We start from the raw sequence: 14,333 nt of genomic DNA on the forward strand, positions 1-14,333 counted from the left end.
CAAATTGGATTTAACTGAGGCAGAATTACACAAAGTCATCAAGGTCACTCTCTCTTCCAGAGTCATCAAAGTACAGTAGCAAGACAAAAGCCAATATGACTTATCATTGCCCAGGACACGGTGGATGACCTTGGCATCTTAATGTCTCAGTGCTCCACAGTGCCTGCTTCTACCACCTTCACGGCCCGTTGGAACAAATTGTTCACATTTGCCTATTCCACCAGGGAAGTCTTCACATGGTTGAGGTAGATACCCCACTAACTCACTGGCGAGTTTGAGAACTGTTGGTTACTCTCAACCTGTCTGCAACTTAGCCTGTCTGCCAAAATAGTTTACTGGAGGTGTGGCTGCTGATGCTTCCTGGAGCCACAGGTGAGAGTTGGGTGACAGGTGGACACCAAAGGTGGAAAGCAGCCCTGAAAGGAATACAAGATTCAGAGCTCTCATACTGAAAGCAAACTTTGAATCCTTCCTCTTAAAACGGCCTCAGCCAGTACAGTACTGTAAATAATAAATAATGTAGAGGTTCTAGAGGAAGGTAGAGATTCTCTGAAATGAGGATTGGGCTATCTTGACTCTTTGTTGACACAGGCATTGAGTATTTTCTATGTCTTTTATTGTGTAAATGAAATTAATCAATCAACACGCATTTGTTAAGTAATTAGTATGTATCTGGAACCTTGGTAGGCATTGAAAATATAAAGATAAAAATTTTAAAAAACACCCTTGATCTCAAGGAGCTTCCATTCTATTGGAGGAGACAGCATATACATATATAAGTGTATTATACAAAATAAATACAAAGTGATTATAGAGGAAGAGAGGGTGGTACTAGTTGGGAAGACCAAGAAAGGTTTCATGAAGAAGGTGGTGTTTGAATTGAATTTAAAAGAAAGAAAGAAAAAAAATTAAATGAAAGCTATTTTGTGTTTTGATATTTTGTGAGTCTGAGTATTTGTAAGGGCAGCTGATGGCCGTGTATGGCTATATACTGACGCAGGTTGTATCTAAAAAATGAGACAGATTAATAAAGTTATTGAGCGTATAGCCTTGGTGAGGGGTTACAGATACAGACATTTCTGGGTTTTACCTCAACAGGGACAAAATAAGCCAGAGAGAAGTTGAGAAGCCCACAGTGTCCCTGGAGTTTTTGTGTCAGGAAGGAGTCTTTGACACAACGGTTACATTCCAGAGATAGCCCACTGAATGTTGGTAATAAGGATCCATGAATAGTTGGCTCCATTTCTCAGAGTGAAGATTGTCTTCCTGGGTCATAGTATTCTTTTACGGCAGCAGAGCATACTTTGCTTACAGGATCCAGAAACTATTTCATCAGTTTTACATTTTCTGCGACACTTTCCTCTTCCAAGCCTGCATGTTGCACAGATCTTAGGCTGACCTGCACTGAAAAAAGACCGGCTAAGATCAAACATTCATTGACACTTTTCTAAGATTCTGAAATTGATTGAATGGGCAGAGGGAAAAAGAAGGGTCCATGCAACTATTGCCATGTATAAGTTGAGTCCACAGTCTGCACTGAATACACTGGGGTCCTCAAAGTTACCAAGGAAGAAGATGATGTGGGTAGCTAGGTGGCACAGTGGATAATAGAGCACTGGGTCTGGAGTCAGAAAGACAGAGTTCAAATCTGACCTCAGACACTTATTAGCTATGTGACCCTGAATTAGGTTTGTCTCAATTTCTTCATCTGTAAAATAAGCTGGAGAAAGAAATCTTTGCCAAGAGAATCCCAAATGGGGTCATGAAGTCAGACTTGACTGAAATGACTGAACAACAACAACAAAAAATGACTCAGTCTTTCTTTTCTTGAAGCTTTCCCTATAATGGGGGTAGATAAGATGAATAAAAGTGAAAATGCTACCAAACTTAAATAGGAAAGCCCAAAAAGATCAGCTACCTAGGTCCAGCTTTTTAGGACATGCCTACACAAACTGCAAATTCTACAGAGAAGTGAAAAGCAGGCTTTAAAAAAGAAACAACACAGTACAGTGAAGATAAGTTAGAAAAGATCATAATTTGGAATTTCAGCCTATAGAAAAATTTCAATTGAGGTAAGATGTTGTCTACACTTCCATATGTAGTTGAGGTAGATTGGAAATATCAGAAATGGGAATAGAAGTGGTTGAAGAACTGTGAGGTTGGAAGTATTTGAAGGGGACAGAGGTGGGATGGATAAACAGGCTAGAAGTCAGCCACTGAACTTATTAATTAGGAGAGAGAGTATCTAGGAGGTCACTATGCAACATCAATAAGGATCTAGACAGAATGGAGTGAGTCTGAAAGATAGAATTGGGTCCTGAATGATGGCGGCAGAAGAAGGGTCTGGAAGAGTCAGTAGGGACTAAGATGTTAAGTTAGTGAACTGGAAATTGAGGGGATGCTGATCAGCTGGGGAATGGCTGAATAAGTTGTGGCATATGATTGGGATGGAATACTATTGTGCTATAAGAAATAACAAACAGTATGCTCTCTGATGAACCTGGGAAGACTTACATGAACTGATGCAAAGTGAAGTGAGCAGAAGCAGGAAAATGTTGTAACAGAGTAACAGCAATACTGTACAATGATCAACTGTGAATGAATTAGTTATTCTAAGCAATACAATGATCCAAGATAATTCTGAAAGACATATGATGAAAAATGCTATCTGCTTCCAGAGAAAAAAATAAGAGGGTATGAATGCAGATTGAAGCGTACTTTTTAAGCTTTCCTTGTTTTTCTTGGTTTCTTTCTTCTTTTTTCATCTGTTTTCCTTCACAACATGACTAATATGGAAATCTGTTTTGTGTGACTACACATGCATAAAGTATATCAAATTGCTTGCCATCTCAAAGGAGCAGATGAGGAAAGGAAGGGAGGGAAAGAATTTGAAACTCAACATTTAAAAAAAATGCTAATTTTTTTACATGTAATTAGAAAAAAAATTTAAAAAAGACGTTAAGTTAACTCCTCCTATTGGGCTTGGATGTTGGGGGTGGGGAGGTGTTAATTAAGAAGTGAGAGAACTTGCAGAAAGTAACAAGAGGTATAGGAAAAAGCTGAGTTTCAGGGAGAACCAAAAGATAAAAGGAATGTGTAATCAAGAGTTCTAAAATCACAGGATTTAGGAGAATAGATTTAGAGCAGGAAAAGATCTCAGAATTTCTCTAGTCCTGCCTCCTTATTTTATAGATGAGAAAACTCAGACCCAGAGAAGTGAGTTGTCCGAGGTTATATTGATAGTAACTGTACCATTAGAATTTGAACTCAGGTCCTCTGACTCTTAATCTGCAGATTCTCTCACTGTACCACAAAAGAATTGCAGAGTGAATGGTGGAAAGATATGGTAGAGGAGAATAGGGACTGGGTGGGAATAGGGCTGAGTTTTCTCTCTGTGAGGAGTAGCAGCCTAAGTTGAACTTATTCACACTCATTGCTGATAGCCCAAGCTTTGATTTTCATCAAATTAAAGCTGGTGAAAATACTAACAAAATCACATGGACAAAATACTACATCAGAAATTCCATTTGGGGAGAAGTATTGCCCAGGTCTTAGTATAGGAGGTGGAGAGCTGCCTGCCCCTGTCCCCTCTTGGCTATACAGAAACCAATAAAATGTTGCCAGATAATCTCCAGTGCTAAATTATTTGATTTTACTTTAACTGAGTCTCCATGTGGCATAGTGGATAGTGTGCTATACTGAGAGCTAAGAAGACTTGAGTTCCAAACCTACCTTTAATACTTAGTAGTTGCATGGCCTTGGGCAAATCACTTAACCTCTTTTATTCCACATCTTTATGGTCCTTTATGGTTCCCATCTTTATCATCTCTTCCTATAAATCTCTATAGCCTAAATCTCTAACTTGAGATCTAAACCTAACCTCTAACCTAAACCTATAGCTCTAAATCTATAACCTGGGAGACAGTAATCTGCTATCCTTCCCATGTATGGCTGACCCACCTTTACTGAGGGCATGGATTTGGAATGAATTAATCTTTTCTTCCTAGGCCTGGCAAGAACCTTGCACTTGAGTCATCCACATTCTCTTGCTTAGTCTTTCTGGTGACCATGGGAATCCACTTAGCTGATGAATGGCTAATTATGGCAGAGGAGCTTGTGATCCGTAGGCAGAGACTTTTGTGAAATGTTAAATGCTTGATGTGGGGATTAAAGGCTGGTTAGCATCGTATTCTATCTGACTAAGCAAGCCAGCCTAGACTACCAGGGACAAGTCATGGCTTAAGGAATGAAGAGGATATTGCATGGAAGGTCGCATAAGACAACAATTGGTAGTGGGCAACTGCCCCAAGATAGCCCCTTTATGGTTTCTAACAGTTTCTTAAACTCCCAGAGCCAAGATCAGGAAGGCTCCCAATACTGTGGTGTAATGGAAAGAGAGATCTTGCCCCTAATATTTACTAGCTATGTGACCCTGGGTAAGCCATGTTACCTCCTCCCATTCTGCCTCAGTTTCCCAATCTATAGAAGGGAAATAGTAACACTTGGAGAGTTTAAGGATGTGATCCTGGCTAAGCCATTTCACAAGGCTCCCTCCACCCTCCCCTGCTTCATTTTCACACTATATAAAGAGAATAAAAAATAGCTAGACAGAATTGTTGTAGGGAAAGTACTTTATAAAACTTGAAGAATTATTAAATGTGTGAATTATTACTATTGAGATTTAAGGAACAGAAACAGGAGAACTTACCTGCTATATCTACCTGGTATTCTTCAAGTCCTGCTTTGTAACCTAAAGTCAAAAGCAAATGTATGTGGCAATTAAATTAATTCCAAAAGTTAGTTTGGCACAAATGGTAGGGGGAGGGAAAAGATTATCCTATATTATGTGACTTACCCCTACCCTGACCCTAAGAAGTATCAGAATTCAAGGATGGAATCCTGCTCTGGTCATAGAAGCACAGATCTGGCCTTAGAACAGACAAGAATGAGAGATCTGTTTTGGCCAAGACTATCTAACCACAGAGCACACTGTCTCTGTTTCTCTAGAACAATTGGCATGCTTGAGGCAACTTCAAGGACTATTTGTTGTTGACCTTCCCTCCTCTATCCCATTTCCATATAATTTTCAAGTTCCTGTGCTAGTGAGGCCCCATTCTCTGAACTGCAATATACCAGGATGGGACCTTTGTGAGATCAGCTCTAGCAAGGACCATTTACCTGGTCTAATGAGAGCTTCTCTGTCTAAGACAGAATAAGTTTGCCGCCTTAATCATAAGATCACAAATCTAGAGCTGGAAGGGGGCCTTAGACACCATCTAGTCCACTCCACTCATTTTAGGAAATGGAGACCCAGAGAGGGGTTAAGTGATTTTCCCAAGGACACACAGAGAAGTAAGCAACAGTGGCAGGATTTGAACACAATGCTCTGGTGCTAAAGTCAGTGCTTTTTCCACTACTCTTTGCCTCATCAGGGTTTCCTGACTGAGTAAAATTCCTTTACCTGGGGGAATTTGAATCAGAATGTAGATAATGGCAAAGAATAAGAAGAGGATCCTCCACATGGCTGAGGATGGGCCCTGAGGAGGAGAGGGATCAGCAGAGCAGATGAGGACCAGGCTCAAGTCCCTAGGATGTAAGCAAAGGGTGCCTTCCTTTATATTTATAGTAGGGAGTAGAGGTTTGGCATGATGGTGTTTAATGAAGTGCAGCCTGAGGAAGCACATTTCTATGCTCCATTGCCAAGGTCAAATGGTCACTGAGAATTGAGTCTCAGCCCAGTGTTTTATATCTCCTCATTGGTGAGTTTAATAGTTCACTATGTGACTTGGAACAATTTACATGTAGTCTATGGGCACACCTCAGTTTACTACTTTGTCAAATGTTGGGATTGGACTAGAAGATCTCCAAGGTCCCTTCTAGTTTTACCTGTCTGTGATTCTAAACTATGCCAGACCAGCCATTGGAACCATTCATTCATTGTGCTATATACAAGGCACCATGTTTGATGAGGGGCAGGGGAGGAAGATACAAGGATAAATAAAACAAGCGTTTTGACAAGTTGTCATTTTCTACATCATCAGGTTTTTTTTTTTGGCTAGGCAATGGGGTTAAGTGACTTGCCCAGGGTCACACAGCTAGTAAGTGTTATGTGTCTGAGGCTGGATTTGAACTCAGGTCTCCTGAATCCAAGGCCAGTGCTCTATCCACTGCACCACCTCTCTGCCCCTCATTTTTTGTTTTTACAAATGGTGGATTCAAGGTACAGGATCCAAAGAAAACTTCTAGTTGTATGCATTAGGGGAGTTTGAGAGGTGTGGTCAGGAACATGAATCCCTGATTTACGTTGAAAATCATTTTTTCTGCATCATCCTTTCAACAGCCTCCAACAAAAGGACCTTTATGAGGATCAACTTGTGAATTATGAATGATGGAAGCTACAGCTAAGGAATACCTATACTCTTTAAAGCCTCTTTCCTTGAAAGAAGTAGCATTCAGTGTATGCAGGACCTCCTGGAGACCTTTGAGAAGTTTTTAATTTAATGGGCGAAGTAACAAAGTCAGTAGGTACACCAGGCAGGGAGGGTAGGCCAGATATGCAATAATCCGTTGTACTAGCAAAGATTTTATATTTTTCATATCCTTTATCTCACTTGATCATTGAAGTAAGACCTTTCAGGTAGGAAATACATTAACTTCATTTTACAGATGAAAAAAAAAGCCTCAGAGATAATACCCTAGGTCACACAGCAAGTTAGTAGCAGGGCCAGGATTTAAATTCAGCTCATTGCACAATGTGATGAATGTGCACAGAAGCAATGGTAGCAAACCCTATACTCCAGCATGGCTGGGAAATGAGCTATTTTGAATCATTACTACACACTGATAGAGAGGCATAGCATGAGTGTTAGCAAGTTCTCAAACAATTAGAATATGAGAAAATTGAGTTAGTGTTAAGACGATATTAGACAACTTTTATGAGACCAATGGTTTCCTTCAGTGTCTTGCAGTGGCTCAGTCTTCCTTAGAACAATTAATTATTATCCTGAATGTAAATATGGATTTATTGATTAATAAGGAGTTTTCATTAATGGGATGGACAGTAAGCCAGCCATTAGTGTGTTCTGCACAGAAAGATACACCCCAGCAGGACCCTGGCAGGAAGTACAGGATTAGGATAAATCGTACTGCATGGCCCCTGACATTCAGTGACTCTGATACTTTTATACACATGGTACCAGGTTAAAATAATATCCAAGGAAGGCTAGAAAAGGAAAAGGTCACTAAAGAACAATTTAATAGTTCAGGGGTATTTGAATAGGAAGAGGGGAAAATTGGTTCCAGTCATTTAGTGATAGTATGGTTGAAATGTTTGTTTGCATGTGTATAAGTAAATAAAGGAAAGGGAGGAAAGGGATAGTACCTACTGTGTGCTACACTGTGCTAACTGCTTTACACATATCTCCTTTGATCCTCACAACAACTCTGAAAGGTAGGTGCTGTTATTATTCTCATTTTGTAGTTGAGAAAATTGAGGCAAAGAGACAAAAAAAAGGTTAAGGACCTGTCCTCTAGATCAATCATTTTCAGATTCTCTTGAGACATATCATTGATGTGGCTTAATACGCTCTCATGGGGTTTGTCAGACTAACTCTGGTCAAAATTATGACAATTGATGCTCTTATCTTCCCTTTCTGTTTATTTCCCATCATTCACATTTTCTGCTTCCAATCAATGATAAATTTATTCAGAAAGTATTTATTGAGATATGGCATATGATGGACACTGAAAAAGATATAGAAATCTATGAGACAGCATTCCTGATGCCCTGTTACTCAGATTTATAGTTACGGACTCCTTCTTCTCTTTTCCAATTTTCTTGTCCCCACATGTCCAATAACTTTCTAAGTCCCATCTATTCTATCTCTATGATATCTCTTGTATCCTTCTCTTTCCCTCTACTCACAGGTCCACTAACTTGAGTTCCTGCCCTCACATTGCCTTCTTATCTGGAGTGTTCTAATAGCTTTCTAAAAGGTATTTCCTCCTCTAGTCTCCCCCTTCTCTGATCCACCCTCCATTTGGCTACCAAAATACTCCTCCTATAACAGATTTTCGAACACATCTCTCTCCTGCTCAAAAACTTTTAGTGGCTGTCAACTGTCTCTGGGATAAAGATATCAACTTTTTGTGTAGAATGTAAGACCCTTTCCAATCTGGCCTTCCATTACCCTAACACCATAATCTCAAACTGACTCCCTTTTGTGAAAGCTATAGTGTGGCCAAATGAACCTACTGGTTGCTCCTTGAACTTGACATGACTTATTGTATGTGAGAGGTATAGATATGGACCATAGAGTGCTAGACCTTGTTGCAAGATAACCGAGACACTGTGAGGCCATGGCTAGATATTCTGTCACTAGGAAAGAAGGACAAAAGTTTGCAGCTCTTTAAATTTTGGTGCTCTAGGCAAAGAGCTGCCCTAGCTTAGTTGTAAATTGTTCTGAGGCACACTACCTTAATCTGACAATCTATCACAGAACATTTGCATGGGCTTCTGGCAAGACATGGAACACTCTGTTTAAATCCTTTACTATTGCTGCCTCTCCTCCCCCCTCCTACCCCCAAATTGCTAGTGTTTTCTTTCTCCTCAGATTTTCCTAGAGGATTTTGATTTTTCCCTTGTTTCCCATTATCTCTCCCAGTAAAATAAGGATCCTCTAGGAAAGAAATTATTGTATTTCTTAGGGTCCTTAGATCACAGTGGCTCTGTGTACATACAAGTTACTTCATAAATTTTTAGATTGAATTGAACTCCTTTTCAATGGAAATTGATGTCAGAGTATGAGACAAAGAAGATAATTTAGGGATCATCTAGGCCAGGTGTGGGGAACTTGTGGCCCCGAGGCCACATGTGGCCTTCCAGGTCCTCAAGTGCAGCCCTTTGACTGAATCTAAATTTCACAGGACAAATCCTCTTAATAAAAGGATTTGTTCTGTAAAACTTGGACTCAGTCAAAAGGCCACACCCAAAGATATAGAAGGCCACATGTGGCCTAGAGGCCCCCGATCTAGGCTAACCCCTTTAATTTTAGAGATATAATAACTGAGACCCAGGAAAGGAAAGTGACTTGTCCAGGGTCAGACAGCTAAATTTATGGAAGAACTAAGAACCCAGGTGTCCTGACTCTCCATTTGAAGGTTTTCTCATTATTTTATATTGTCTCTTATTAATTAGCAATTAATTGTTAATTAATTTAATTATTTGAAGGTTTTATCATTTTATATTGTCTCATTAATATCCTCATGTGAATAAACTTAATATATTATTGCTATTTTGGGAAAATCTGATTTCTATTGAAGACCCAGAATAATCAAGGCTCCTGAAGCACAGAGATAATAGTAAATAGTAAATACACAGATTGCATGTGGAACTGATGACCCAGAGAATGCCCTCAGGTGTACTTGATAGTTCCTCTTTGGAAGACACATGGAATAAATGATACAAGCAAGACTGGCACAGGATCACAAGATCATAGATTAGATTTGGAAGAGATCTTAGCAGTCACCTAGTCCAATTCCCTAGTTTTATAGATGATGAATTGAGGTCCAGGTAAGTTAATTGATGTCCAAAGTCATCCATGTGCTGTTGCCATTGCGTGTGCCGTTGCATGCCTGGGGTTAGAACCCAGTTCTTTTTCACTGTATTAGACATTTTCTCTACACTCTTTGAGGACTGAATGCCCATAATCACTATGTGATTTTCCCATTGCCATACAGCAGGGAGGTCAGCTAGGTGGCACAGTGGATAGTGTACCAGACCTGGAGTCAGGAACACTCATCTTCCTGAGTTCAAATCTGGCCTCAGACACTTACTAGCTGTGTGACCCTTAACCTTGTTTGCCTCTGTTTCCTCATCTGTAAGATAAGCTGGAGAAGGAAATGGCAAGCCACCCCAACGCCAAGAACACTCCAAATGGGGTCATGAAGAATCAGATGATAACTGAAATAACTGAGCGATAATAACAACCAAAAGGAAGGAAACTCATCAAAATGAATCTCTAATGGTGAAACTTTAGATACTGTGTTACTCAGATCTGGGAGATATTTAGAGGGCTACTTGTAGGTTGCACAGAATCAGTCTTTCAAATTATATTACAAAGATGGCCATAAACTCTGGCTATTCCTATCTGCTTCTTAGGCTGACCTTGGGATATTGTCATCAAATGATACTAGAGATGTAATTACTAATGTTGCCACCAAGTACTCTTCTTCCTGTGTCCTATATGCTGTGGAAGGGCCCTGGGAAGCAGGAAGCTGAGAGACAAAATTCCAACATCGGGCAATGGAAGTGGTGCTTACTGAGGTCATGCAAGGGCACTTCTTTTGGTAAATAGTATTTTATTTTTTTCCAAGTACATGTAAAGATAGTTTTCAATGTTCGTTTCTTTTTTTTTTAAGATTTTGAATTTCATATTTTTTTCCCTCCCTCTCTCCTTGCCTCCCCTTCCCCAAGACAACAAGCAATCTGATAATAAGTTATGCGTGTGCAATTATGTGAACATATTTTCACATTAGTCATGTTGTGAAAGAAGAAACAGAACAAAAGGGGACAAGCCAGAAAAAACAAAAAAAGTGAAAATAGTATGCTTCAATCTGCATTCAGACTCCATAGTTCTTTCTTTGGATGTCAATAGTATTTTCCATCACAAGTTCAGGGGGCACTTCTTTAGGAATAGCCAGGTCTATGTCTTGAGGATTAACTAGGTCTAATAATTAAGAATAATCTGCTCTATAAATATTTTCTTTTCTTTTAAAAATATTTTCTTTTTTTAAAATTACATTTAAAAGCAATTTTTAGCACTTGTTTATTTTTTAAATTTTGAGTTCCAAGTTCTCTCTTTCCCTCCCTCTCCTCCCCCCTCCTTGAGAGGGCAAGGAACTTGATGTAGATGATCAGTCATGCAAAACATATTTCCATATTAGTCCTGTTGCAAAAGAAAACACATGGTCTATGAATTTTCATCATACAGAAGGCAATGGATGGATGACTGTCTCAGGACAAAGAATGAGTAGGAAGAGGAATCAAACTCCTTTGATTTTTCAGCCAAACATCCCAAAGTGCCTATTCCTTCCTGGTGAGATTAGTTGGCTTTAAGAAAGTTTGAATTCAAAGAAGACAGCATTAGTTGTATTTGCTAAAGATCAGGAAGTTGATAGAAGCCCCAAACCACAAATTTAGATTTGTACTACTTCATTGACCTTTATTCTCTTAGGACAGGAAATGAAAAAGAGGTCTCAAGTCTGCAACCTGGATTCTTGGCTAAATGCCTTAGATCATTCATTCATTCATTTATTCATCCAACAAGCATTTGTTAGGCATTGTGCTATGAGTTGAGGATATAAAGAAAAAAGGAAATTTGCCTTCAAAGGGCTTACAACCCATTGGAGAGAAACAACATAAATACGGATAAGAAAATACAAAAAAATGAATGCAAAGTAATTACCAGGGATGAGGGGTAAAGAGAGCACTAGCAACTTGGGAGATCAGGATGGAGCTCTTGTTTATATATATATATATATATATATAAATGTATATATATATATAAATATATATATTTATATATAAATATATATATAAATAAAATTTTTTCCAATTCCAAGTAACCTTTTTTTTAATTACAATTTTGAGTTTCAACTTTTCTCTCTTCTTCCCTCACCTCCCCCATCACTGAGAAGGTAAACAATTTGATGAAGGTTATATATGTGCAGTCATGAGAAACATATTTCCATAATTAGTCACGTTGTGAAAGAAAACAGACCAAAAAATTGCAGGAAAAATAAACTTAAAAATGCTTCAATCAACATTCAGATTCCATTAGTTCTTTCTCTGGAGGTGGATAATGTTTTTCATCATAAATCTTCAGAATTGTCTTGGATCTTTGTATTGCTGGGAATAGCTAAGTCATTCGTAGTTTAACATTGTACAGTAATGTTATTACCATGTATGATGTTCTCCTGGTTCTGCTCACTTCACTTTGCATCACCTCATGTAAATCTTTCTAGGGTTTTTCTGAAAGCATCCTGACCATCATTTCTTATAGCACAATAATATTTCATAGCAATCATATGCCACAACTTATTCAGTCATTCCCCAATTTATGGGCATCCCTTGATTTACAATTCTTTGCTACCACATAAAGGGCAGCTATAAATATCTTTACACATATGCGTTCTTTCCCCGCCCCCCCCCCCTTTATGATCTCTTTGGAATACAGACCTAGTAGTGGCTACTGAATCAAAAGGCATGCACAGTTTGATAGCTCTTTGGGAATAGTTCAAATTGCTCTCCAGAATTGTTGGATCAGTTCACAACTCCACAACAGTGCATTAATGTCCTAATTTTCCCACTTTCCCTCTAATATTTGTCATTGCTCTTTTCTGTCATATTAGCCAATCTGATTGGTATAAGGTGGTACCTAAGAGTTGTTTTAATTTGCATTTCTCTAATCAATAGTGATTTAGACCATTCTTCTTATATGACCACAGATAGTTTTGATTTCTTCATTTGAAAACTGCCTGTTCATATTCTTTGACCATTTATCAAATGGGCAATGATTTGTATTATTGTAAATTTGACTCCATTCTCTATATATTTGGGAAATGAGGCTTTTATCAGAGAAAATTGCTATAAAATCCCTCCCCCTCCCCAGTTTTCTGCTTTCTTTTTAATATTTGCTCCTTTGGTTTTATTTATGCAAAAACATTTTAATTTAACGTAATAAAAATTATCCCTTTTACATTCCATAATATTCTGTGTCTCTTATTTGGTAATAAATTCTTCTTTTATCCATAGACTTGACAGGTAAACTACTCCACGGTCCCTTAATTTGCTTGTGGTATCACCCTTTATGTCTAAATCATGTACCCATTTTGCCCTTATCTTGGTATACGGTGTGAGGTGTTGGTGTGTACCCAGTTTCTGCAAAACTGCTTTCTAGTTTTCCCAGCAGTTTTTGTCAATTAGTGAGGTCTTGTCCAAAAAGTCTGGATCTCTGCATTCATCAAACACAAAATTACTACAAGCATTTCCTCTTGCATATTGTGTACCTAATCTATTCCACTGCTCCGTCACTCTATTTCTTTAAGGCTGTAGTTCTAAGCCTTGAAGAAAGCTAGGGATTCCAGGCATGAGGGCAGCTTATGCAAAGGCATAGATATGGGAGATGGAATATGCTATAATGGAAGGAAGGAAACAAGCATTAATTAAGCATCTACTATGTTCCAGTGCTTAGTGCTTGCAAATGTTATCTCATTTGATTCTCACAAAGAGGGAGGTACTATCCCCATATTGCAGTTGAGGAAACTGAGGCAACCACAGATTAAATAACTTGCCCAGAGTCACAGAGCTAGCAAGTGTCTGAAGTCAAATTTGAACTCAGATCTTGACTCCAGGCCCAGTGCTCTATCCACTACACCATTTAAGCTGCCTCTGATACTGATAACAGACTGGTGGGAACACAAGTGTGAAGGAGAATAATGTGCCTAAGAACCATTACACTGTAGCACTTACCTCTTTTCTTTTTCATGCCAAAGTCCTTTCTATTAAATGTCCTCTTTTGCTCAAGCAACTCTTTCTACTCATCCCATCTTTTGGCCACAAAAAAAAAAAACTGAGAAAAACAGAATCCCTTTCATATCTGAATGAAGAATGGGGCTGGAAAGGGGAAAGACTATAAGCAGGTAAAACGATCAAGAGTCTATCCTGAAAGTCCAGGCAAGAGGTGATGCTGCCTTGATTATGGTGAGTATGGTACAAATACAAAAGAGGGGACAAATAGGGAAGTAGAACTGACAAAACTTGGCAATTTATTGGGTTTAGGGTGGTGGTGATTGAGAGTGAAAAGTCGAGGATGTCTCCGAGCTTGTGAAGCTGAGGGACTGGGCAGATGGTGGTGCCTTCACAAGTAATCAGAAAGTTAGGAGGTGGAGGGAGGAAGATCATGAGTGAGTTCTGTTTTGGACATGTTGAGTTTGAGAAGACTATAAGATATCTAAATAGAGCAGCTAGCAGCTGAAGATGCAGGACTAGAGTGGAGGAGGGAGATAAGATCATGTCTCCCCAGTAATAAAAAGCCTTTCACTGACCCTTCTGTTCCACCCAACTGCCATCTCATCTTTCTGTGGCTCCTATTGTTTTTAAGATAAAATACAAATTCTTATCTTCGGCATTTAAAACCTTTTACAAGATGGTTCCAGCCCAGTGGTATCAAATTCAAACATAAAAGGGATGCTAAGGGATCCTATGGGATCCATATTGACTTAGAAAACCACATATTCACATTATCTATGTTCTATTGTATTTTTATTTATTT

At 38.8% G+C, this 14,333-nt stretch overlaps 1 protein-coding gene across 1 annotated transcript; it reads right to left on the minus strand.

Annotated features, from left to right (window-relative positions):
- Positions 1-831: 831 nt before the first annotated feature.
- LOC144455686 (beta-defensin 105A-like) lies at positions 832-5,522 on the minus strand. The gene is made up of 3 exons (XM_078149150.1): positions 5,462-5,522; positions 4,709-4,750; positions 832-1,399 (listed from the first exon to the last, which is right to left on the minus strand). The coding sequence occupies exons 1-3, from the start codon at positions 5,520-5,522 to the stop codon at positions 1,272-1,274; spliced, it is 231 nt and encodes a 76-aa protein (XP_078005276.1). The 3' UTR covers positions 832-1,271.
- Positions 5,523-14,333: the final 8,811 nt, after the last annotated feature.

Source organism: Phascolarctos cinereus, unplaced genomic scaffold (genome assembly GCF_003287225.1).
Source record: "Phascolarctos cinereus isolate Bilbo 61053 unplaced genomic scaffold, phaCin_HiC Scaffold_2;HRSCAF=192, whole genome shotgun sequence".
In the NCBI taxonomy this organism is placed as follows: domain Eukaryota; kingdom Metazoa; phylum Chordata; class Mammalia; order Diprotodontia; family Phascolarctidae; genus Phascolarctos; species Phascolarctos cinereus.

Coding starts and splice junctions, on each gene's coding strand:
- LOC144455686 (XM_078149150.1), bottom strand. CDS start 5,522: ATGTGGAGGATCCTCTTCTTATTCTTTGCCATTATCTACATTCTGATT. Junction 4,751..5,461: donor TCTGATTCAAATTCCCCCAG/GTAAAGGAATTT, acceptor TTTTGACTTTAG/GTTACAAAGCAGGACTTGAA. Junction 1,400..4,708: donor ATACCAGGTAGATATAGCAG/GTAAGTTCTCCT, acceptor TTTTCAGTGCAG/GTCAGCCTAAGATCTGTGCA.